Raw genomic sequence first — 26,209 nt, 5'->3', positions numbered from 1 at the left:
GTTTTAGAACGTTTTGATATGATTTTTAGACGTTGACAGAGGTATTAGTGGAGCATAGCGGGAACGATAACGCTGGGTATTAGTGGAGCATAGCGGGAACGATAACTCTGGGTAGAGATTGAGACTTTTCTGCAAAGTTTAACAATCTGGTTTAGTAATTGGAATAACTTGACATACGAAAAAATTCATGATATCAAGAAGATGTTGCACGTCTCATGTTAATTTCCCTAAAGGTGTCGCATGAAAGATCGAAAAATTTAAAGTTATTCAAATATATGATAAAACCAATTGGAACGTATGTCTTGGTTCAATAATTTTTGAAAATAAGTTTAAAAGACGTTTATTGACAAAATTAGCCAAAATATTTCGAGTTTAAATCGAGCAACAAGCGATTTATATGATTTTTAGCGTTAAAATGGAGGGGTATCCCCGAATTTCAGAAAAGCTGCCTCCGTGAAACAAAATAAATTTAGCATGGGCATGTTCTTCAAGTTTTCCTCTAAAAAACTGTCGCTTTGAAATTTTGTTTCACGAGGGCATTTTTTCGTAAATTTAAAAAAAATCGAAACGACTTCACTGGTATTATTTTCAACTTCACCTGTACGTTAATTTTCATTAGCTTTTTATGGTCTACTGCGTGGTTCAGTGGATAAGGTCGTCGATTCTTAAAAAGAGAAGAAAAAAAAAGGTCGTCGATTCTTAAATATGAAGATGTTTTATATTTTTAAAACGACCGGGTTCGACTCCCTCACGAACACATTTTTTTTTTATATTCCTTTTCCATCTAGATTTCTTTTTCTTAATTGAAACACGCTTCCAGTTTTTATAAATCTCTGTTTATTACCATGTTCTGAGTTTGAAATAAGCTTCCAACCTGGACACTGTTTAGTTTGTGAGTAGGACTTTCAACAAACGCGCCGAATACAGCATGCATTACTTGTGTTTTAATAGTCAAGGCTGCTAATGAGAACTTGTATGTTTTTCTGAATGAAGGCGTGGTGCCTTTTACGAAAAACCGTTGTGAACTTTGCAAAGCTTGGAAGAAAAACTTTAAGGTCAAACGAGGTAAATAACCGTTAAACAGTTTGAGTTTATACGTATTCCAGTAGCAAATTCCTATGTTGAATCAAATTTTACAGATGCATGTACTTTGAATAATGTTGAATTTTATTAATGCGTATTAAACTTCCCATATTTTGTTTTGTGGTCAGTCATGTACAGTTGCCAATTGTTGGTTGTAGAAAATAAAACATACGAGTATAAAAGCTTTTGGACTGTAGTAGTATAGAATATTAAATATTTTATACACTCGTAACATGCAACCGTATACATTGTATCTGATACTCAGGAAAAAAAAGAAGACAATTTAATTTTCACGATTTCAAAAATTATCTTTAGACTACATGTATAAATATGAATATAAATATAAATATGAGTATAAATATGAATGAAGGTCAGTTCTACGTCACGAATGTTGGCACGGAGCTCCGATTAGGGAAAATTCCCACTTCTGTGCAACACCCTCTTTGAGAGTTTAAGAAGACATATTAGGAGTAATGTCAATTTCTAAATTTTCATATAATTTTCAAGGTCTTGTCTCAAAATCTAAAATGGAACTAAAAATATGTGGGTTAGAGACCAAATTTTTAAATTATTGGCCAAAATACTTAATTTTTATACAAAATTACAAGTAAATTAATCTAAACTTAAAAAAAGAAAAGAATCAAGTGTTCTATTTGGAAAAATATATCAACCAAATTAATAAATTACAACATTTGAACTAGTTCCAAGTCTCAACTACTTGTATCATAAATTATAAAACTGAAATACACTATATAAAAATAGAAGATATATTGGATGAAACAGAAACTGTAATATCACACAGATTTAAAACTTTAATTAGTACATGTTTTACACCTCAAACAAAAGATGTTTGCGTGTACCAGATCACTTGGTACACCCTAAGTCCAAGCTTTGTGGTTGGGTGGGTTATTAAACCAATGATTGGTAGGAGGCAAGCCCATGGTGGCAAGCTTTGTGGTTGGGTGGGTTATTAAACCAATGATTGGTAGGAGGCAAGCCCATGGTGGCATGCTCTCTGAACATGGGAGTTTCCACTTATTTAGTAAACAACCACAAACACAGGCATTAGCAAATGTTTGGTAGGCAACCAACAGAAACAAGATATCAGATAATTATGCTGATAGGGCACAGGGGTCTGTCACGAAATATTTGCCTTCTTTTATATATGACCCTTCTCTATATATAAAATAAGATTATTATTTTATATATATAGAAGGGTCATATATAAAAGAATGCAAATATTTCGTGACAGGCCCCTGTGCATAGGGCGACATAAAATATATCTTCTCTCTCTCTCTGTTATGCCCCATCACTAACACTTCATTAAAATAGCACAGTACTCACCATTATTTTAAACAGTATTTTATCAAGAATAACATAATAAGGATTAAGCAGCGCCTATATAAGCCTTCTCCTTTAAGGTACAAGGTAAAGTCCACATAATGATGTACGTAAGAAATTACAATATAGATATGAAGTAAAAGGATAATATATCATTCAAAGTTTAATGATAATATAAGGAGTATGATTACTTGATATGTATAATAAGCTAACAAAAGAGAAATGTGGGGGTGGTTAATGGGAACTAAGGGACACACATCTGAAGACTTTTCCATATATATTTGCATGCAAAAACCTTAGTCCCCATTATGGCCCCAACTTACCCGAACTTGGATCTACACTATGTCAGAAAGCTTTCATGTAAATGTCAACTTCTTTGGCCCAATGGTTCTCGAGATTTTCCCTATATTTGTATGTAAAACTTTGACACCCCCCCCCCCCCCCCCGGGGGCCATGATTTGAACAAACTTGAATTTGCACTATGTCAGAAAGCTTTCATGTAAATATCAGCTTTTCTGACTCAGTGGTTCTTGAGAGGAAGATTTTAAATGATTTTCCTTATATACTTGTATGCAAAACTTTTATCCCCTATTGTGGCTCCATACTACACCCGGGGGCAATGATTCGAACAAACTATGTGAGAAAGCTTTCATGTAAATAGCAGTTTGCATAGTGTACTTCAGTTATTGTACTTCTCTTGGGTAAAAAGTCCAACATAATAACGCCTTTTGCGTCCCAAAATACTGTGGCAATCACCTTGCCAGCAGATGGTTGCGTCTTTAACTTCTTTGGCCTCGGGGACCCAGGCCCTACTCGCTGACGACTCTTGAGCTTTATTTTCTGGCTCATAATCATGAACCCAAGTCTCATCTACAGTCACCAAACGCAAAAGAAGATCATCTTTTGACCTAAAACGCTTCAACAAGGCGCTGCATACTGATGCTCTGGTTGCCATTTTCTCATCGCTAAGGGATTTGGGGACCCAACGGGCTGTTAGCTTGCTCATACCTAAACGATCATTCAAGATTGTTGAAACGCTACTATGTGAAATGCCTAACCTATTTCTTCCACCTATCAGAGTATACCAGATCCCGAACTTTCTTACACATTCCTTCGTCGGTGGCATCCACATGCAATACGCAAGTTCCGAGTTACCCAAAAGTTATTTCCCTTTGTCGAACTCTTTCGCATTTTATGACGTATGGTGGGTACACAATGTATACATTATATCGTAGACTGGCATTGTACATAACGATTACGTACGATGAATGTAATAAAAGCGTAACTTTTGTTTATATCAATCACTGGTATGCATATTCTGGCCATATCAAGCATAATCTGTTTGAATAAGATCATCAAATTCGCGCTATTGAATCATTTCTACATGAGTGACGCTTTTATCAAAGAAAGATGGCAATTAACAATATTTGTTTGAGCCATTTTGTTATCCAATACTCATAAACTCACTAAAGTTGCCTTTTCCCTGAGATAGGATGGTCTCAGAAACTCTGGATATCATCTTTTAAGAAATAATACAACGTTAGTAATTAGCAAATGTACCCACTGTCATCATATTTTACGTCATAATTTACGGAAGAGTTCGACAAAGGGAAATAACTCTTGGGGAACTCGGAACTTCCGTATTGCATCGCTTGGGGGTCGAATTTACTATATAAAGAGTCTTTATATAGTAAATTCGACCCCCAAGCGACGCAATTGTCTGTGGTGGCATCCAGACCTGGTTTCATCTTCTAAAGACGTTCTACCGCGTTTGAATTCCCCTATCCAGAAATTAACCCGAGGAAAAGATGGTGCAGAAGACCCCATAAACATCGGCTAACTCGCCATGTATTTCCTTTTAATTACAAGTACCGAATTATAGCACGGTACTCAACTTTAGATGAAAAGTATGCCTTTGCATCACCATTCAATATCCTATTAAAGAATGACTTGATACGCGTGCCCAGGTATAAAACATGTATTGAAACAAGGCATGAAAAATCATAACCGTCTCGGTCAATCAGAAATGGGATAGGCTGGTTACTTACTGACTCGCCCTCGTATGTTTGCACCAGTGGGTTCTGTATTGAACCACTAATTACTTAGTTGTAGCATCCTGCACAGTTGTGCTAAAAATCTCAGGAACTAACTTCCTTAAGAGAAATATCAATCGAAAAACAAGACCTATTCGATGATTTATTTCTGGTGAAGATTTTCCTTCTAAACTAAACATTCAATTGCAAAATGACAATGAAAAAAAAAAAAAAAAAAATCATTAAAAGAAGTACAACCAAGTATTCTTACATCTGCACTTTCATAACATTTCAATCATTGGGAAGTAGATGTACATTCTTACGAAAGTAAACTCAAAAGTTTTGTTTAAGAGCCTACATGAATGATCAATAGAAAACAATGGCAATTAAAATTGATGCTTACAATGAATAATAGTCCCTAAATACGTACCACACTACTGGTATGTTGATACTAGTATTCATTTTCAGCAGTTTTGCACACATTAATAATGTATTAATAAATCTCTGCATGTCTTACAGTAAAGAAAATTTGTCAAGCTTTAAAACATGTAAACAGACAATATATGGTTAAAATGAAAACTTAATAGATTCTAAAATGATATTGAGCACCACTGGTATAATACTACATGAATATTTACAAGCACTGATGACGATCAAGTGCACCACCACGGCACATGATACACCCGTCAGATGTTCATTCATCATAATCATTAACAGATGAGCATGCATGGGACAAAATAATGTCAACCTTGGTGCAAGAATTGATTTGTTAAGATATCTCTTGAATTCCTCAAATAACTACACAAATGATATTTCAAAACATATTTTCATTTTATTACATCTATAATTAGAAAATTTCTCTGATGTGATTTGAATTTTGGGTTGTAGAAAGAAATGCCCCACAGCGCTAGGAGTGACAATCATTTCCACAACCTTCTTACATTTTACTTAATCAATCTTTAACTAAATAGATGCAAAATGGCTCTTCTCAAAATGATCTTTACATGTCCAATTGAACTCCTTGAAACACTATGGCTTAGATCATTATTCCCAAGGGACCAATGGAATTGTATTGTGCGTTGTGCTTGTTAAAGGGACTGATTCACGATTTTACCCAAAATTTTGTTTTTCCCTTTTAATGATCAAAATCTACTGTCTAATGTGTTTGAAAGATTTCACATGAAAATTAAGGTTATACATCATCACAGAAGCTCATTATAGAGAGATTATTATTTGTTTTGTAAACAAAGATTGTGGTATGCTATTGCTTACGAATTTTTCAAAAGAAAAGGATATCGATCTAAGTACTATTATATCTTTCATTTTTCAAGCATTTTTGGGGTGAAATGTGTCATCTACAAGTCAAAATTTGTGACCATGCAAAATTAAGATGCATTATATTTCAAAATCAATATTTCACTTGTTTGTTTGTTTACATAAAAAGACTCGAGTCTTTGTTTACATAACACATATTTAAGGCTAAAATATAGCTCTCATTCTTGCATTCAGAAGGTCAAAATTTTGGCTGTCAACAATAAATCAGCTATATTTCTAATGTTTAACATCAAAAATGGAAAATATTTTTATCAAAAATCGTGAACCAGTCCCTTTAAATCTGTGCATTTTAGCAGTACAACACCAACTGCATATTTATGTTGTTATGGTTGGAAACAAAATATTCATTTATATTAATTGCTTTAGTTATATATAGCTATAATTCATGAAATAAATGTGTATTTCATGATAGCATTTTTGAACAAGGTTACTGCATTATTTTTGTAAGGATTACCTCCTTTAGAACAGTTTTTGGTCATTTACATTTCTCTCCAGATGCACCAATTGACAAAGTTTGTTGATTCTAGGACTCCAGTCTACACGAACCGAAAAAAGGGTTAAGACACATAGGGCCATATCATCTTAAAAGTCACAATGACCTAACTTTAAAACTTATCTTCAACCATAGATGCTTGGATGATTCTAGACCTCATAATATCGAGTTATGAGCCGGACACAAAAGAGCTAACAGACAGACTGACGGACACAAACGCAATACCATGATACTTCTCGTCTTAGACAGCGTACAAAAATTAGATCTGTGAAGCACAACTTCATGAAAAGTACTTGTTTTGAACACAACCTGGTGATTTTTCTCTACTTTAAACACAGTGGTTAGTTTTTCTCCTCTTAGGAAAACCCAAATCCATGTATACCATATGCTTAGTCAAAGTCTACTCACTAGACCCTCAGGATCAGCCCTATCTAGAACTATAAGGAAAATTACACCATACAAACAGCCAGTTGCTTTATCTTGCAACCTTATCAAAATTGTTTTTCTAATTACACATTAGGCTAATTGTAGTGGTAAACAACCAAGTATCATGACATCATTCTAGTGTAGATATGCAATGAAAATGAAACATTGAGGATTTATATAAGGCAACATTTCAAAATGACATAATTTTGCTATGAATGGTTTCTTCAATAGCGATATCATTGAAATTGACTATCTCAACATACCTTATCTTTGTTTTAAGTTTCAGTTAGGCTAACATTCACCAATTTAAACTTGGGTGTACGTTTAGCTAATTTTTTTAACACACTGTACTTGATTGGCCTGTTGGCTTTAATTTAATGAATATGTTAATTCTAAAAATCAATACAGCTGATTCAGAGGTTCGGCAGAGGATAAACATAGACTGACACTTTGGTAAATGAGTGAGAAAACCAAGGTTTCTTTTACTCTACATCCTCATCGATGATTGAAAACACAGATGCCAAGTCTTCAGTTGTCTGTGGTGTTCTGGAATTCTTTGCTGAATGGAAAGAAAAGATTAAAAAAGATATTTCACTACAACTTGTGTTCTGTATATCATAACTTATTATGATAAATGATATGTTTAAAATGATAAACCATTTTATGAGTAACCTATCAGTATATGTTGCATATTACCTTTAGATCTCTGTGCCTTTGCTTTGGTGGCCTTGTTGATATCACCCTTCCATTTGGCATATAGGTCTGATCTATCTAACAGGCTGTTCAGGGCTTCTTTACTCAAGTTTTCCACATCTTCCACTTCCTTCTCGTGGTCCTTTGCTTTAAGCAGGTCCATCAACTCCTGGGGTGTTAGAGGCTTCATCGTCTCTGTGAAGCTTTCAATGCCAGATTTGAATCTTCCTGTGCAAGTATAAAGTTTCAAGAACATTTAGGCCCTAGATTCATGGAACATCTCCAGCTCTTAAAATCTGTATACTATGTTAAAATTGCAAAGTAGTCAACCAGTTCAAATTAAAATGATTTGTAAAATTTTAACACAAGGGTGCGGTCAAGTACTTAAATTGAGTCTAGTTTTGTCTAAAGTTAACACCCAAAATATGACTGACTCAAATCAGAGTAATTTTCATGATTCTGGGGCCTAAAAATGTTAAATGTGTTTTGATTATGGATTTACAGAGAGCCAATTTTCTTTTCCACTTAAGGAAATTTGGTCAAAATTCATGATCTGCAAAATCTTCTTAAGTTTTATTCAAAATGTATGTATTCTGGAGGCATAGTTTCTGATAGGTCTGAAAATTCATTTATGTGAACTCATTTTTCTGTAGTGTTGAAAGAAAATTGTTACAGTATTTATGTTGATAGTTTACAGCAATTTTTTATCAATTACACTGCCAGTGTTTAACTGAACTTGTAAGCATTTCAGTAAGTACAATTTTGGAACTCTTTCTTTACCCTTGTGAATAACCATTTTCTCAAGCTTTCGCTTGGCAGCAGCTCTCTCAACTATGCGCTGGTCAATGGTGTTGGCAGTCACTATGCGGTAAATAATAACTGGCTTGGTCTGTCCTATTCTATGACATCTGTCTTGGGCTTGAATATCACACTGAGGGTTCTGTAAAATGCAAGTCATCACTCAAAACCAATCATAGATATCACACAAACTGATACATGAATCACCACTACATAACATGACTTTAACAAAACTGTAAATAATATGCCCTTCACAAGCATATGTAAGTTGTTTGTTTTCTATGACATTTTAATTAGTAAATATGGCTAAAACGAGTTGTAGAAAATAAAATGTTCTAGACTAAAAACTGTAATAGGGGATAAATAGACAAACCAAGAGCTCTGTGTGAATAAAATTTCCAAAAAATTGACTAATTTCAAAGCATCAAAGAAACTTTGAAAATTGTTTAGAATAAAAACCCTTACAATATGATTATCTTCAATTTCTTTACAAAGACTGTGAGAGGAGTTAGATGGAAAAAAAACATCACTTTGCAATATTTCCTCAAAACTAATTAAGTCCAACAACCTGTGATTTTCTCCAAAATAGAAGAAAATCAAAATCCTTGCTACATGCACATCTTTAAATACTTATATACAATAACACTGTAAAATAAGAAAGTCCACACTTGAAAACTGTGAAAGGAAAATTAAAAGATAAATCATGTACTCTCTATGTAGTATTTCCTCAAAACTGACCAAGTTCAACAACCCGTAATTATTACAAAAAATAAATAAATAAAAAAATCAAAATTTATGCCTTCAATACTAATCAAAATACTCTGTAAAATAAGGTGTTAACTTGAAAACTGTGGGAGGAGTTAGATGGATAAATCATGTACCCTCCATATAACATTAAATACAGGGACAAATCTCCTAGAAGACAAGATGAAATAGATCAAAATTACAACATGATATAGAATGACCCATAAAGAAGCTACACAGAAGAATGTACAGATATTGTTGTATCATCCTGACTAAAGATGGGCATATAGAAAGTAGGACATCTTACCCAGTCACTATCATATATAATTACTGTATCTGCTCCAGTTAGATTGATTCCTAACCCTCCAGCTCTTGTACTCAACAGAAAAATGAAGGTGTTGGGGTTTTCATTGAAATCAGCCATCTGAAAAAGTTTAGGGTGTGATGTAGAATTTAGATCTGTTGTGAAATCATACTGAAAATTGGCTTTAAATAGCAGATATTTCAAAGTATTGTTTGTTTACCTGTTCCTGGCGCTCTTGAATGTGGGTGGAGCCATCCAACCGACAGAAGCTGTATTCCCTCAAATAACAGAAGTCCTGCAAGATGTCCAGCATTTTGGTCATCTGAGAGAAGATCAGCACCTGCAAAATTAAAAATCTATGATCATCATGTCAACATTTGAACTTTATGCTATTTATATATCATTTCTAAAACAATAGAAAAAGTAAGATTAGTCATTTTTTCACTTGCAGAGTACAGTAAACTTGAAGCGTGTGTGGAAGGAGTCAACACATTTTCATTTGCAGGTTATACAGTCCCTGAAACATTCCACTTTCAAATCAGTTTTGCATTCACTGTCCATCAACTGCTCATGTTCTTTGTTCACAAAGCATTCATCATTCACTCACTATTTGTTATCATTCAGTTTTTGTTTCTTTATTGTCATTTGGAACTCCGAAATGAAAGATCTTTCTAACAATGACAAAATGAACAAGAAGCCCTTGCGCCACATCCCACACCTGAGTCACCTGTTGTTCAGCTCTTGCATTTTAAAGATTAAAAAAAACCCAGAACTCCCATAAAACATTTTAATCACAGATTGTGGCTCCAACCTAGCCCCAAAGGTCACAACATAACCATAATAAAGGTCAGTGATCATGGTATGAAATGTAAGGTCTACCCATAAGGACAGTCCTACCTTAAACAGTTCAGGAGATATTGCCTAGGTTAACTTTTATCAATAGTAGGTCAAAATCCAACGTCAAAAACTTTGGTACGTAAAGATAGGTTTTATCACAAGGAATGCATACATGACACATGAAAGATACATCACTTCTAATTCAAAAACAAGAGGCCCATGGGCCACATCGCTCACCTGAGTCACCTTGGTCCATATCAGAAGATTTTCCATATCTATTTGCATGTAAAACCGTAGTCCTTATTATGGCCCCAAACCTACCCCTGGAGGCCATGGTTTTGCAAACTTGAATCTACACTATGTCAGAAAGCTTTCATGTAAATGTGAACTTCTTTGGCCCAATGGTTCTTGAGAAGAAGATTTTTAAAGATTTTCCCTATATATTTGAATGTAAAACTTTGATCCCCTATTGTGGCCCCATCCTACCCTAGGGGGCCATGATTTTAACAAACCTGAATCTGCACTATATCAGAAAGCTTTCATATAAATCTCAGCTTTTCTGGCTCAGTGGTTCTGGGAAGAAGATTTTTAAAGATTTTTCCTATCTATTTGTATGTAAAACTTTGACCCCCTATTGTGGCCCCATTCAACCTCCAGGGGCCATGATCTTAACAATTTAGAATCTGCACTATATCAGGAAGCTTTCATATAAATCTCAAGCTTTTCTGGCTCAGTGGTTCTTGAGAAGAAGATTTTTCCTATAAATTTGTATGTAAAACTTTGATGCCTCCCTTGAGGCCCCATCCAATCCCCGGGGTCCATGATTTTAACAAACCTGAATCTGCACTATATCCAAAAAAAAAAAAAAAAACCCCAAAAAACCAAAAAAACTTTGACCCCCTATTGTGGCCCCATCCGACCCCCGGGGGCCATAATTTTAACAATTTAGAATCTGTACTATATCAGGAAGCTTTCATATAAATCTCAGTTTTTCTGGTTCAGTGGTTCTTGGGAAGAAGATTTTTAAAGATTTTTCCTATATATTTGTATGTAAAACTTTGATCCCCTATTGTGGCCCCATCCAATCCCCGGGGGCCATGATTTTAACAATTTAGAATCTGCACTACCTAATAAAGCTTATCTATAAATCTCATCTTTTCTGGCCCAGTGGTTCTTGAGAAGAAGATTTTTTAATGACCCTACCCTATTTTTACCTTTTCTTGATTATCTCCCCTTGGAAGGTGGCCTGGCCCTTTATTTTAACAATTTAGGCAAGATTATAGTTTCAGACAGAGAGGAATTAATCAGTATTTCCCCCCAATTTTGGTATCGGTGAAAATCAATTTCTTGTACATTTTAATAAAAAAAACCTTTGACCTACTCTGGGGTACCTGAATTGAAAAAAATTTAATTTGCACTACCTGAAGATGCTTGCATATTTATATGACTAATCATATATTGTTACCACATGATGACCAATAGCAATATGTCACCTGAGTGACCCTAACAATTGAGGATGTTGACTCTGATTATGTTGTTTTATCACTGTCTAATATTTCTGAATAAATTAAAATCAATTATTAAAACTTGCATTTTAATATTCGGTATCTTTAAATGCCAAAGTAATACGTTACAGTCCTGTGGATGTGGATCAGCGAGTTAAAATACTAAATTGTGAGCTTTGCTCCTACTGCTAAAATTAATGCTATTTGCCTGCTTGTCTTTGTTTTTCCCCCAATTAAATAATGAATGGTAATGCTATGCATTACTGGAAGAACAGGACAGACTGGCTCGAAATTTAAAGTTCAATAGGGCACAATTCCCAAAAAAATTATTGAATTAGAATTTCCTGGGAAAATGCACATCTACACTGTGTGTCCTTATTAACTACAAAGTTTCATGAAATTCTGTTGAGTGGTCTTGGGAATATGCACATCTACACAATGTGTCCTTATTAACTACAAAGTTCCACAAAATTCTGTTGAGCTATCTCAGAGGAGTTGCACTGACAGACAGTTAAAAAACATTATACCCTCCGCAACTGCGTATATTATCAGCAAACTGGTCTTTATCATAATGCCATCCACATAGTTTAGTGTCATTATAGGATCAAGGACATCTCTTTTCAACTTAGGCGTCCGAATTTTTCTATACTTTGGGTCCTTAGGAAATATTTATTTCTCGACTGACCTCATAGTGTAATTCAAAGCAGCACACTAGGCCAAAATAAAAATATTGTTTGTTTCCCCTCGCCCGACCGAGTCTGAAAATTCACACCGACCCATAAGTTTTTATTACGCCATTCTGGTGAATTTTTTTTTTTTAATTTGAAGAAAATTTCAAAGTCGTTTCTGGTGCAGATCAGTATTTTATAATGACAAAAATTTTCTACATCTTCTTTGGTTTCGATCCAAAATTAAAAAATAATAATACGAATACAGGAGGTGTTCTGGTCCGAAATCTAGAAATTTCGCTGGAGGCGGCATTCTCTGGCTGATTTCAAATACTTACAAGCCGAATTCAATTTTAAGCTCATAACTAATCAATAAAACGATTCTTCTTGTACTTACTAATATCGATTTTATGGGTTCTTTCATCACATAAACAGTCTCTTGAAAACATTTTATCAAACTGTCGAGCTTTGTTTTGAGTCACGAGACTCATTTGCTCAAATGGCAGTGAAAATTCGGTTGACTACAATTGTTGGTTTCTGTTTAATATCGAATTTTGGATTGATATTTTCTTTTAAGGTAGAGACCGATAGCAACCACGTGATCAGTAAAAATCGTGTATTTTCACGTGAAATTATTTTTCGGAATTCCGTACATCGCCATAGAGTAGTTGAAAAACAAAAAGGGGTTCCGAAAGTACAAGTTGTTGCTGTGACTGAATCGATGATTGAGAGGGTCGTCTCGACGAAAGATATAGAAATTTGGCCATAGTTTAGATTAGGAATACGTCAATGTAATAATAGTGGACTAAATGTTTCGTCCGTGCAGAATGGCACTTTTTACCTCACGAAATTCACCACCATGCATAGCTGCGCTACGTAAACAAAGTTGTTGATGTAGCGTGATCGTGATGTCCGAGTGCTGCGAGTTTCAATACTGTTTATGTAGTCATTGAGAGTTTAAACAAAGTTTCTTCTGAGAAGAGGAATTCTATGGATGCATTCAACGTGGACAACGAAATCATAATTTCGTTTGGTAAGTGAAAAAAATGGCAAATTGAATTTGTATTCAACCCACTTTTCCTCTGCTATTTCACAACGCGATTTTATAATAACATCTATCATGCCTATAAACGCACAATTTGGAGCTGTTTCATTTTTTGTGCATTTATGTATTCCATATGTGCCCAAAATATAACTCCTGCATGTGCATGTAATTGTAAATGGATGTCATGTATATGCCAGATTTGAAAAAAAAAAATAGGGCTCTCACAAGTTTGAGGGGGGGGGGGGGGGGGGGGGGGGGGGGTTGCACTAAAATTCTATTTGGTATAAATGATAGTACTTATAGTATCTTGAAATTTCATTGACTTGAGAGATATTTCAAATCTGGGGTTTCATGTTTCATGCAAGCATGTAGGTCTACAAAACTTTATTTAAAATATTTGTAAAATCACAAGCCCCCCTCATAGACAAATAAATGTATTGTATGAAAATAAGATATGTATGTCCTTCTCTTGACCCACACTCCGTAAAGGAGACAAGTCTGATAAATCTAGAGTTGACTTGTTTTGATATTATTAGAATGAACTGGCAATTTATGAAAACATATCTGGCATCTCATATTGTAATATGATAATTATGATGTTTATTCACCTCATTAAGGACCCGGGGGTGGGAGGGTATGTACAGTTTAAATAGAAGGTAACTTTAACAATATGAAATAAATAACAATCATGCAGATGTACTACTACTGCAAGAGTTCACATTGCTGCCCTGTACACATTTAACATACATGTAGTGTTACATATGTAATACTGATTTCAGACAAGATTTTAAAAATTAACCTAATAAAATACATGTTATGTGTGTAATTTTCAATATATCAGCATTTTAAAGTTCACTAAACATGCATTGAGACACACAATTTTAAAATTGACATTGTCTGACACAGTATAATTAATGATTAATACTGACTGTGCAAATATTAATTATGATGATTTTTTTCTAAGCATCATCCTAAGGACCAGTGCAAGTTGAAATGGGCTTCCAGCCAACAACTTCAACAGCAATTTGCCATGAAAATCAGCAAGAAAGGTACAATATTTTCTATCTTTGTACGATAGAATTTTTCATTTTAACACCAGACATTTATAAAGACAATTCTTAGTATATTAGATATTCATCTTTTTTTCAATATTTGAATATACAGAATATATTTTTTATAACAGGTACTTCATTTACATTGATGATGTCATATCCCCTGGACCCCACAACTTTACAGGTTACAGAGAAAATTCAAGAACTTCTGCAAAATGTGGGACTTGGATAGAATCAATAATGTATTTGTGAGCCCAGAGCAATGGATATATTGTGCAACATACTAAAGTGTGAATTTAATGGAAAACAAGTACATGTACTCATGTATTACATGTCTTTTTTAAAGACAATAATATTGTATAAATATAGAGGAAGTGTCATTGTTGATTATTCTAAGTTTTTGATATATCAAAATGAGTAAACATTTGTAAATGAAAATAAAATACCAATTTTATGACTTTAATCAATGTGTTTGAATTTCTCATTTTCTAACCCCACCCCACCCCCGTTACACACACTCGGTGCATATATACTGTGAATGCAATATGCATGCATTCTAAGTTATCCAAGCGAGTTTTTGTTTCAGTGTGAGACTACAAGTAGGACTCGTAAACTTATGAAGAGACATATATATTTGTGAGAGCAAGATAGCTGATATGAGCCTTGAGATCAATGGGTCGAGCCGCGGTGGTGGTCTAGAGGTTAGAGCGTTCGCCCCGCATGCGGAAGGCCTGGGTTCGAATCCCGGCCGCGACAGACCTGAGTTGTTGAAACAGGTAGTGACAGTTCCATTGCCAAACGCTCAGCATCAGGTGTGAATGTCACTGGTCCTCGGAGATGACCTTCAAAACGGATGTCCAGTGTCACAGTAGATGTGGCACGCTAAAGAACCCTCACTGCTCAATGGCCGTAAGCGCCGAGCAAAGGCCTAAATTTAAAGCCGTTCACCGGTCTTGGTAACGTCTCCATATGAGTAAAAAATTCTCGAGAGACGTTAAACAAGATACAATCAATCAATCCATGGGTCGATTGGGTGGAAATCTTCCCATTGATATTAAATATAAAGTTGTTATTTAAACATATTTGGTGCACTATGCTGTATAATCATATCAATTTCTTATAATAGGTAATCGTGTCTGGTTATTATAAAAAAAAATGTATGAAAAATAACTAAATATTAATGCAATCATTGTGAGTGCAAAAAGGTCAATCGCAAGAGCACATACATAAATGCATTGGCGGATATAAGGGGTGGGGTGGGGGCAACTGGCGCGAGCCCCCTTAAAATTTTCAAGTTTAAAGTAAATCGTGGTCTCTTGTTTAGAGAAATATATACGATAAAAGAAGCCATAATTTCCTCCACTCTCGGAGAAATAAATGTCTGACAAAATCTTTTGATTTATTGAATTACTTTTAGTGGGAGAACTGCTACTTTTTCTAAAAACCCTTAAAATTTGCGTTATTTTATTAATTTCACCTAATTAGAAATGACAGAAAATAATGAAAATGACTACATAGGAGACATATTTTAAGCCCTAAAAAATCTGTAAAATCCAGGAGTTTCTGGGGAATCGCCCCCCCCCCCCCTTTCAAGGCGGTCCCCAGACCCCTGCCTCATACAGTTGCACCCCCCTCCCAACTTCAATTCCTGATCCGCCCCTGAAATAGTTTATAGAAACCTTCTTATTGTCATGTTCAATTTTCAAAGAGGTAATTTGGGAATGCTTAAACATTCTGAGTTATAAAAAGGTCAGTAGTTTATCTCTTTCTTCTCAATGCACCGAGTGCAATTCATGACGTCTATGTTCCTGCTCATTCTTTCTCATCCATACCATGCAGTATATTAAAGGGGTTGGGATGTAATGGAGACATTTGTTTTAACAAATATAAATTGTATTTCAATTTTTTATGGGGATTTTTATTTGGGAAAACTCTTGATATTAATCATCAAATATGATGACGTATGATAAATCTATATTGTGAGTGTAAGTGCACAAAGGTCAACAACGAGAACTACAACAAAATATAAGCTAAAATTTGAAATACATACTTTCTGTATTATATTTATTAATTTAAAAAAGGTATTACAAAGAATCTTCGAATTTCAGCAAGCTGTTTTTGATGGATTGTTTACAACATCTTTTAATAGCCCTTTTTCTTACGAAAATGTGTAGTTTGTTAAAAGGGGGTGGGGTTAGGAATTTTTTGCTAGTTCCATATTGAACCCCATTATGGTGTATAATTTTTTTCATATATTTTACTTACTAATAGACTGACCACTTAATGAAATAAAATAAGAAATTTGATGGGTAATTTTTTTGCAGCTTAAGCAAAGGTATGACCCTGTGTGTAAATATTGTGCACTGTTTTAAGGTAACTGGCCAATGTAGCTCTGTTGAAGTAATGTTGTTGCATGTTAATAATGATTGCTGAACTTGAAATTGATGTGTAATATACAATTATGTGAAAGGTTGTTTGGAACCATATATGACAAATTATGATCCTTTTTACAATAAAAATGTTATAGCTCTATTTGTATATTGCTCTCTACTTATTTTTCTTCACTTTTTACGCTTTACAAGGACTAAAGAAGGTGTTGTTAAAATCGCCATATTTCTCAAAAACAAGGTCGATTACCTACATTGATTTTTTATTATGTTTTATATCGAAGCTTCATCATAAACATATATCAAAATAAAAAAAATTCAATGGTTAATTTTTTTAGCATCAACCTATCAATCTCTACCTTAATCGATATTAATAAGTACAAGAATCATGATTGTTTTATTGATTAGTTACAAGTGAGTTTAACATTGAATTCGGCTCGCAATTCGGACTAGTGATCTGCAAGATCGAGATGGAGAAATGTTGTCTATACGAGGAGCGAGGAAACAAGAGAATTCGGGGCATCCAGTGTGCAAGTTGTGTTCTTCAGTAGGGGAAAGTGCTGATATTTCGGACGGATGCGATATTTTTGACAGTCAATCAGAAGCATTCTCAATTTAACTTATTTCTGAACTAATGCTATATTTACAAACTGGAAAACACCTAATTATATGCACATGTGTAACTCAGCTCTGATTGGTTGATGTCAGCATCCATTTTGTTTGATCGGCAAAATCAAGTCCCGTTGAAACGTTTTCTGGTAAACTAGATCTACCGATATCATTTAAAAATATAATCAAAATCACTATCATATACAAATTAAGATAATGTGCAAAAAACAAAAGCATAAAATGTCAGTGAACCATAAATAAAAGACAGCAACCGAGTTTACCAATTTTATAACACCATGTGTCCAAAACTAACACCATTGTCCATAGTTGCAACATTCTCCCTAACTTTATTTAAGTGTTAGTATGTGGCATAAATAGCAGAGAAAATTCTGATGAAACCCAATGTTCGTCGAATCAACCAATATGTATACATGTAGTCCAATGCCCAAGTTTAGTGGTTAGATAATGAGCATTTCCAAAATACATGAAGTACTGTCCGAAATATCGACACCTTCCCTAATTGCAAAACGTGGCAATCAAAGCAGAATTTACGCGAGAACTGACTATACGAGTTTGATGAGGAAACATGGATGATGTGCTTCACGACGTTTGGTATCGGGCATCGTTAATGGTTATGGGAATTTCATAATAAATAAAATTCTGCTAGCTAAAAAAAACAAAACTTTTTACCTACCTACCGACCTTCCTCTGAAATTTAGGGTCGGGAGAGGGGAAACAAACATATTTTTAAATGTGGCCCTACACCATTTTTATAAATAAACTTGTGCCTCCTTTTCCTGCATCTGTGTCTCTGATGACATCAAATTATTAAAGGGAAATAACTTGCATGTAAATAGAATGATTATGGTGCAGGCAGAGACTTTGATGCCAATTTAAAATAGTTTATTACTTGAAAATTACTATTAATGTCCTAGCATATCATTTTTATTAGGTTTGTGAAGCAAAAACTCTTTAGATAATGTTCAATTTGACCTTTAAATAAATGTATACCTTGTAAGAAATATCAATGCATGTGGAGATGTCTCACCTTTACTCACGACATTACACGTGTCTTTATTCATAACAAAAAGTGATTTTACCCAGTAGCTTTAAATCTAGTCTAGTGATGTTGGCACTACAAAATTTATTGCTTTAGTTTATTTATCGTTTTTCTTACCTGATTATGGAATAGGTATAATGCAAGGGAAATACCCAAGGTATTCTGAATAAATTGTTCATCTTGTGTTTTCTGTTTACTTTGTGCTCGCGTTTGTGCTCTGCGTTTGCTCACTGTTCATCAATTTGCATTCCACGTTCACACACCGTTTGTTTACCATTCATTCATCGTTTCCTCACCATTCAAGTGGGAAAATAGAACGTTTCAGGGACCGTACATTTTACTGTTTACCTTGTGACCCCGAGACTTGAGTTCTTTCAACATGGTATCCAACAGCTTCATTTTCCCACAGACCTGTATCAGCTCCTCATCCACCCTGTACTGACCGTCAGCTGTTAGTGGATATTCCAACAAATAAGGGTGGTTGCAGCACTTCCTCAGCTGCATCATAATGTTCTGCATTCGGATCGTTACAACTGACTGGGCAGGAAGTTTTTCTCTACTATGACATAAAAATAACAGAATCGTAGACAAAATAACAATGGATTTGAAAAATTAATCAACATACTCTCAAGCCAGGGTTTTTGAAATTTAATGCAGCAAACCAAACATTTTTTTACTGTGTCCACGTGATGCTGCACATGTTACTTCCCTTGGTTTGAGTATATCTAACTGACATTGAATTAGTGTTCAACTGTCAAAGGCAATGGCAAAGACTTAAAAGAATTTATGTTTCTTGAACTAAAATTAATCATTTTCATTCTGTCAACTAGTAGTCATGGTTCAATATGACATGATATTGTATGTGTAAATGGTTCTTTACAGACATTAATGTAAACCCAGCAAAGTTACTAGAACGTTAACAGACTCATCCTGGAAGGCCGGCTCCATCGAGAGCAGTCTAAAGTTCAGTCATTATATGTGGTAATGAAACAGAATTCATTAATTATTGTGCAAGTGAAATCTTGTGTGAAATTGTTTTCAAGATTTATAACAGGCTTGCATTATCTTTATCTATGTCACTGACTGCTAATTAAATTTTTTGCTATAAAAGGTGTTGCTCATGTATTTGCAATGCTGACAATTATCGAGGGGAGTCTCAGGGGATGGATGTTGAAATTGCTGGCCATTAGAAAAATCCAGAATTTATGGTGTTCATATCCGTTAATTCAGCAGTGATTGACAGTCTGTCGTTGGGCAGATTTAATGTAGAGTTTTGTGTTCAGTTGGCTACTCATTCAGGTCCTGTGTGTAAAATGTTCCACGGGAGTATAAAAATACAAAATAAGACGCCCATGGGAGACATCGCTCACCCAAGTTACCTTGGCCTAGTTGTTGTTCAGCTAATGTGATTTTTAAATTATTTTTTGCAATCTTTATCCTTATGAAAATTTTGACTCCTAACCTAGCCTTAAAGGACACATCGCATGTTTTTAAACTTTTTAATTTTTTCAGCAAAATTAATTCATTTCATGCCTAAAACTACTTTACGTGTGTTTTAAATGAAACATTTTGCGTAGTTTTCGAGTTTGAAAGCGATGAAATTCAAATCTTGCGATATGCATATTTTCTTCGATATTTTACGCGCCATTATGTGTGACGTCATATGCGACCTCGAGCGAGAAGATCTGAAAACAGTTGATAGCCATTTCATAAACAGATTAGATTTAATTGACAAACAAACAATTATCACAATAACAACTTGTAAATAACACTGCATTAGGGTGTTTTGTGCCGTTTAAGGGTGTACTTGCTGTCAGTGGAGAGGATTTGGACTGTGTTTTTATCAATTTTCGAAGGAATGTATGAGGGACAAGACGTGAATATTTTTTGTCGGCACAACGACTTTGCCATAAAACCCCCCAGTAAAATTTGTCCCTGTACTTTTTCTAACAAGCACTTGGACAAATACGTAGATAAACTGCGAGAAAGTGGTTCTATCGAAGCTACGCACTGTAACATATAGGCCTACGGCATACGCTTTCCGTTCTGCTCTCGAATTCAATACACACTCGCACCAACTGACCTTCACCTTGTAACAACATAGGCAGAACTTTGCTAGCAGTGTCTACCAACTGGTAGTTTTAAAAAAGAAATTTAAAGATAAAAGATAATTGAACTTTCAATTATAAATAATAAAATATAATATTTCCCGACTTTGAATTGAATTATAATGCTTTCATTTTTTTAAAGGAACGCGTACATGTACGTGTTTACAACAACAGCACGCCACGCTCCCACTTCCTACGTAACAAAAATTAATGATTAGGCCTAATAAAATTGCTTTAATAAAATAATTTAAAAGTATTGTGATTTTCACAATAAGTTTGATCATTATTATTATTTTTTCTTTTTCGAAATGCACCCGTGACAGTAGGCCTAGTTGTCAATGATACATAATCGTATCATAATTTAGGCCTATCTAACTTCTCCAAAAATAAATTTAATAATAATTGCACTGTTTATTTTAGAAAAGCAACAACGCTAATTACAGTTGTTTACAGAAATGGCATTACCAAATTGTGTTTAGACAGGGATCCGATGTAAACATTATTTACTCGCAAATTTAAGCAGATTTCATACTCGCTTTTCTCGCTACATTTGGGTCGCTATTTGTATGCACTGGTGGCTAAAAGATATAAGACTCTGGAAATTTGTCAACATCGAAATAAATGTTATCCATGGTAAATAAATTAGGCCCCTAAAACCCGAGTTTTAAAAATATCTAACACTACTGTTACAACAAGTTGATCGACGAAGGTCGCATATGACGTCACTGTACCACGTGACTACCTATCTAATTAACTAGGCTTTTTGAAATCGGGGCTTAGATTTAAGTCCGTATTGTGGCTAATTATCGGAATACTTCAGCGAACGAACTATTACAATTAATTTCTATAAGCATAAGGAAGACAAAATGCATATAATTCTGTATACTTTGAAAACACGAGATGTGTCCTTTAAAAAGGTCATGATATCACCCTAATACAGGGTCACAAGGTCAAAAGTCATAGAATGAATTGTAAGGTCTTCCCATAGGGAATCTATATACAAAATATGAAATCCCTACCTTAAACAGTACAGGAGATATTGCCAAGAGGTTAATTTTGGTTAAAATGAGGTCAAAATCCAAGGTCAAGATTACAAAAATATAATAACTTAAATACAAGAGAAAGGTCTTGTCACATGGAATGCATACATCAGAATGAAAGATATATCACTCACCAATCAAAGTTCTGAGTAAGGTTGAAGTTTCTGCTCAAGTTTTGAAATTTTGGATCAAATTCCAAGGTGAATTGACCTTATAACAACAAATCTATAGGTATCTTTCTTAATCATGAACTACCTTTCTATAAAATATGAAAGGTCTATGTTGAAAACTTTTCTACTTAATGTGTCACAATGAAAGCAAAGTAAAGCTAGAGATTTTAGGTCTGTTGACCTTTGAATCCTATGACTCCAAAATGTGTAGGCGTTTTCAGTGAATGGTCCGCTATCTTTGTATATAATATGAAAGCTAAATGTTCAAAAGTAAAGATGGACAGAACAAAACCTATGGGTGACTTTCTTTAATCATGAACTCTTTTTACTCACATTGGTGAGTGGGTGAGCGCTTATTTGGATCCCTGTAGATGACAGTGAAAATGGTTTCAGGTATCATGTCACAACAAAAGTGTTGACGGAGAAACAAATGGACACTGTAATTTATCAAATGCCTCCAATATTTCCTGGGACATTTTACCAGATGGACCCATTTCTAATTGAAAAACATTCTCATTGATCGAATATGAATACAGTCAACTCTTGATAAACTGCCACCTTTTGAATGTATGGCATTATAACGACTTTGGTGATGAATTGAATTTCCTCCATCTTGGGGAGAAAGAGTTACTATTATTTTTAAAAACATTTTTGTTACGCAATCCTTTGTCCTTTTGGGCTGTTATATAGAAGAAAGTCCACTTATAGTGAAAAGGTTACCTGTTGGTGTCCAATAAGTTGACAATTGCTGTCCATTATTTTTAAGAAAGGACAGATACTGTCCGTTCTTAAAAATATTGGACAGTAATCATCAACTTATTTGACAGTGCCAGGTAAACCCAATAACTTATTAGACATCTACAGGTAGGCTGAAAATAAGAGAAAGACAATACATTTGTCAAAGAGATCAAGATTTAATTTCAGATTTCCTATAAGTAAGAATCAACAAAGATAACGGAAAAATAACCAAATCACTTAAAAGGATATTTCCCCTTAGTAGAATTTTCTGCTTCAACTTTAAGATTCACAAATTTTTACATTCCTCTGGCCATTATTATATTGCATCTAAACTTCAATTTGAAAGACATATTTCCATGCTGTATTTAATTTTCGCTTGATCCAGAGGCACATTTCGAAACTTCTTCACAACGCTTTTTTAAATGTTTTCTTTATTAACATATCCTAATTCTGAATTACTATTTTCGCTTTCATGAATAATTTCATTTCATTTCACGAGATGGGCGTAATGGGTTCTTTTGGCTGGCGTTATTATTTCCTCATCCATATATTCGAAAACACAATGCTTTTCAAATCAAAATTTGGCTCCGTAACTTTCTCAACCTCCATATCCAGAATATAACACTGATTAAAATAATATTCGCAGTACATTCATTAAAATCCTTAAATTTTGATTGTGCAATGAAAATGCTCTCCCCATCATAGGACGACATGTTGATATGGCTTAGTACTATAGAGTGAGTGAATATAAAACCTGCAGTACAAGGTTACTTACATAACACTGTCCATTCATAATTATCATTGTCAATGGGTTTACCTGAGCCTGTCCATTCTTAGAACAAAAGATGTAATGTTTTAAGTAGGATATAAGCCTCAAACTGTCCATTCTGTGAGAGAAAGAATTAATCTCGGCCCTATGGGCCTCGATCAGTTCTTTCTCTCACAGAATGAACATTTTTCGGCTTATATCCTTTACGTATATGTAAGAGTTATCTTTCCTTAACATACAGACTGTAAAAATATTTGGAATTTTTTCCAAATTTTCTAACATGATTAAAATACTGTAGTTTTATCAATGATAAGGCTTCTTTTCAAAACAACAGAGGCTGTTTCTTGGCAGGTGAGCCATCATTAATTGGAAAAAGATCAACAAGTATATCACCCACTGTCCTCCTTTTATGGACTTTTCCCATAAAAAAGTAGAATAATTGGTGATTTCCTGTTGTGTACATTTCGGATGGTTTCCGTACATGGTATGTAATAATTTGCTTATTTTCATTTGAAATTCAACAGAAACCTCTTTCAGGCCACAGCTAAACTGAAATATTTTGCTGTGATACAAAAACATCAAGACTACAGTTCCTATGGAGTAATTATCTTGTTTATTTAATACTGGGATCTGTCTGCCCAGGTGTAAGCCAGAGATTGATAATGACCAATTTTCCGCATCACTGATCACATGCACCCATGGCAGTTTATCAAGATAATTGACACTTTAAAATAGACTTCTGTAATAAAAACACTTGCAAATGGTGATAGCGAATTTGGCATTTTAATGAGAATTTTAATAGGAAAAATGTTTTTGGAAAAATGCAGGATTATAACAAAAATGGCAATTAATTGAGTGGCGATAATTCGAGAATTAACTGTATATGATATTTCACAGCACTGAATCAAAATTTGATGCTTACCTCAGAGAAGATGTCATTTTTTGGACACCAGAAAACCACTTCTCCATCTGTTCCTCAACATCTGATTCATTCTCATCATCCTGTTTCTCTTTATCATTATCTTCCAAACACATCACACTGTAGTCAATACTCTTGTTCCTTGACTTTCTAACAGGTCGATCATTACGGTCCATCTCTACCACTTCTGGACCTTCCTGTATGAAAAATATTACACTTGTTCAGCAAAATAGGCTACAACATTTCATGATTGTACGGTGTATTATGTCAAATTAGCAATGCTTCAGCCACATTTTAAAGACCTTCACAGCTTTGAATTAATTATGTCAGAAACAGTCTCATCCTGAAACTCAATACAGACACCCTCCTTACAAACCAGCTGCATTTGATAGTTTCAGCAGAAGTCTTGTGTATTCCTTCAACTGAAATTCTTATAATACTGGCCATTTCCTGAAAATCAGACTTCAGCCTGTTTTTATTAATATGATTACATTAGAAAGCATGCATTTAAAAATCCTCAAGGACAGATGTGTTAATTACTGTCACAAGGTCCAAGAGCACCTTGTTATTGTTTGTTTATTGATCACCTGAATGAAGTAGTAAGTACATGCCAAGTAGATCCGAGTTTTAAAAAGATATCATGTAACCAATAAGATATTGTCTTTTAAAAACTCTTACATCCAGAATAGTTTGATTATTAGACCTTTGATCTCAAAATCAATAGGAGTCATCTACTCCTTAGATAGAACTAGTGTACCATGTTTGATGTCTGTCAAGCAAACGATTCTCAAGATAGCGAGTGGATATCTGATGATGTCCAGTTTGACCCTTGTAACATGAAAATCAGAGGAGTCATCATCTCCATACATGCCAACTTTCCCGATTTGTGCGGGATTCTCCCGATTTGAAGCAGTTGAAAAGGCAAATCCCGATATCCCGAAGCTTCCAAAAGATGACGCAATCAGATAAGTGATCCTGTATTGCTGACGTCATGCATGATCTAATTGCTCTATGACGATCATTTGTTGAGCCATGCTGTTGATACCTACTAAGGTGAGGATGGTGCTTTGTGCAACAACACTGAAATCTCTTAATTGCAAATTGTGACAAACCTGCTTCCAGTTGTCCAATTCCTTTGTTGTGTCGAGCATGATGAAGATGCTGCATTTCTCAAAAAGCAGTTACATTTAAAGACAACGCTATCAAATATGGAAAACTCATACATCGATAGACTATTGGTCCAGAATCATGTGCTTTACGAACTTACAACAATCAAGAGTTAGAGACCCATCTTAGGATTTTATAAAAACACATTTTAATGTGCTCAAATTTTATAGAATATTTATCCAGTAAACAATAGCGTTTGATGTAACAAGGAGTAATCAGGCAATTCGTTCTGATTGCTGCTGCCCCCCCCCCCAATATTACTTGAAAAGATTCAGCATAAAATTACTATTGTGTGTTCTTTTTAGATCAGTATATTTTAAACATTAAATAATTCAATAAACTTATATTTAAATATGTTGAGTACAATAAAAGAAACATTTAACATCCACTATTTTTGTTAGTATGAGCCACAGTAGTAAGTTATTTCACCAAGTGCATCTGTTCATTTTACCACGAGCTATAAATGTGTGACCTGAGAGATATATAGATGCAGAACCTATTTTGTAGTGTTATCATGGAAAAAGACACTGTAAAATGTATATATGTCAGGAAAAACTTGACGCCACATCTAGGCAAATAATAGTTGTTAAACATACTGAACATCTGACTATGAAATAAATATGATGCAGTGTACGAAGGAAAATAATAGACATTCTGAATGAATTGCTCATTTTGTATTCACTGATCACACTCACTATTCAATTTGCACATCATTCACTAATCATTCCCCAAGTTGTGTTCGGTGTTCCAATACCATTCACTCTACATTCATTCAGTATTTGCTCACTGTTCACTCTTTGTTCGTTCCCCGTTCAAGAGGGAAAGTAGAACGTTTTAAGGACTGTAGTAGCCACATAAAAGACATGGCCTTTATAAGAAGTTTGA

General features: G+C 34.5%; 1 protein-coding gene and 1 long non-coding RNA gene across 4 annotated transcripts in view; one reads left to right on the top strand and one right to left on the bottom strand.

Moving 5' to 3' along the window:
• Window positions 1-4,606: 4,606 nt before the first annotated feature.
• Window positions 4,607-26,209, bottom strand: part of LOC125679218 (lymphoid-specific helicase-like) — a 67,858-nt gene continuing 46,255 nt past the window's right edge. For 2 of the 3 annotated variants that reach the window (XM_048918258.2, XM_048918260.2), the window contains 7 exons: window positions 24,161-24,354; window positions 18,762-18,972; window positions 9,471-9,590; window positions 9,254-9,370; window positions 8,185-8,344; window positions 7,408-7,632; window positions 4,607-7,270 (listed from right to left, as the gene is read on the bottom strand). In XM_048918258.2, coding sequence (XP_048774215.2) covers window positions 7,194-7,270; window positions 7,408-7,632; window positions 8,185-8,344; window positions 9,254-9,370; window positions 9,471-9,590; window positions 18,762-18,972; window positions 24,161-24,354 — 1,104 coding nt within the window. In that variant the 3' untranslated portion in view covers window positions 4,607-7,193. The remainder of the gene's footprint in view (window positions 7,271-7,407; window positions 7,633-8,184; window positions 8,345-9,253; window positions 9,371-9,470; window positions 9,591-18,761; window positions 18,973-24,160; window positions 24,355-26,209) is intronic. The other variant, XM_048918259.2, reaches the window with a different exon arrangement.
• On the top strand, window positions 13,641-14,725 carry LOC125679231 (uncharacterized). The gene is made up of 2 exons (XR_007371753.2): window positions 13,641-14,354; window positions 14,489-14,725. It is a non-coding gene; the product is annotated as an uncharacterized LOC125679231 (long non-coding RNA).

Source organism: Ostrea edulis, chromosome 2 (assembly GCF_947568905.1).
Source record: "Ostrea edulis chromosome 2, xbOstEdul1.1, whole genome shotgun sequence".
Classification (NCBI taxonomy): domain Eukaryota; kingdom Metazoa; phylum Mollusca; class Bivalvia; order Ostreida; family Ostreidae; genus Ostrea; species Ostrea edulis.
This window is presented reverse-complemented; position numbering and strand designations above follow the sequence as displayed.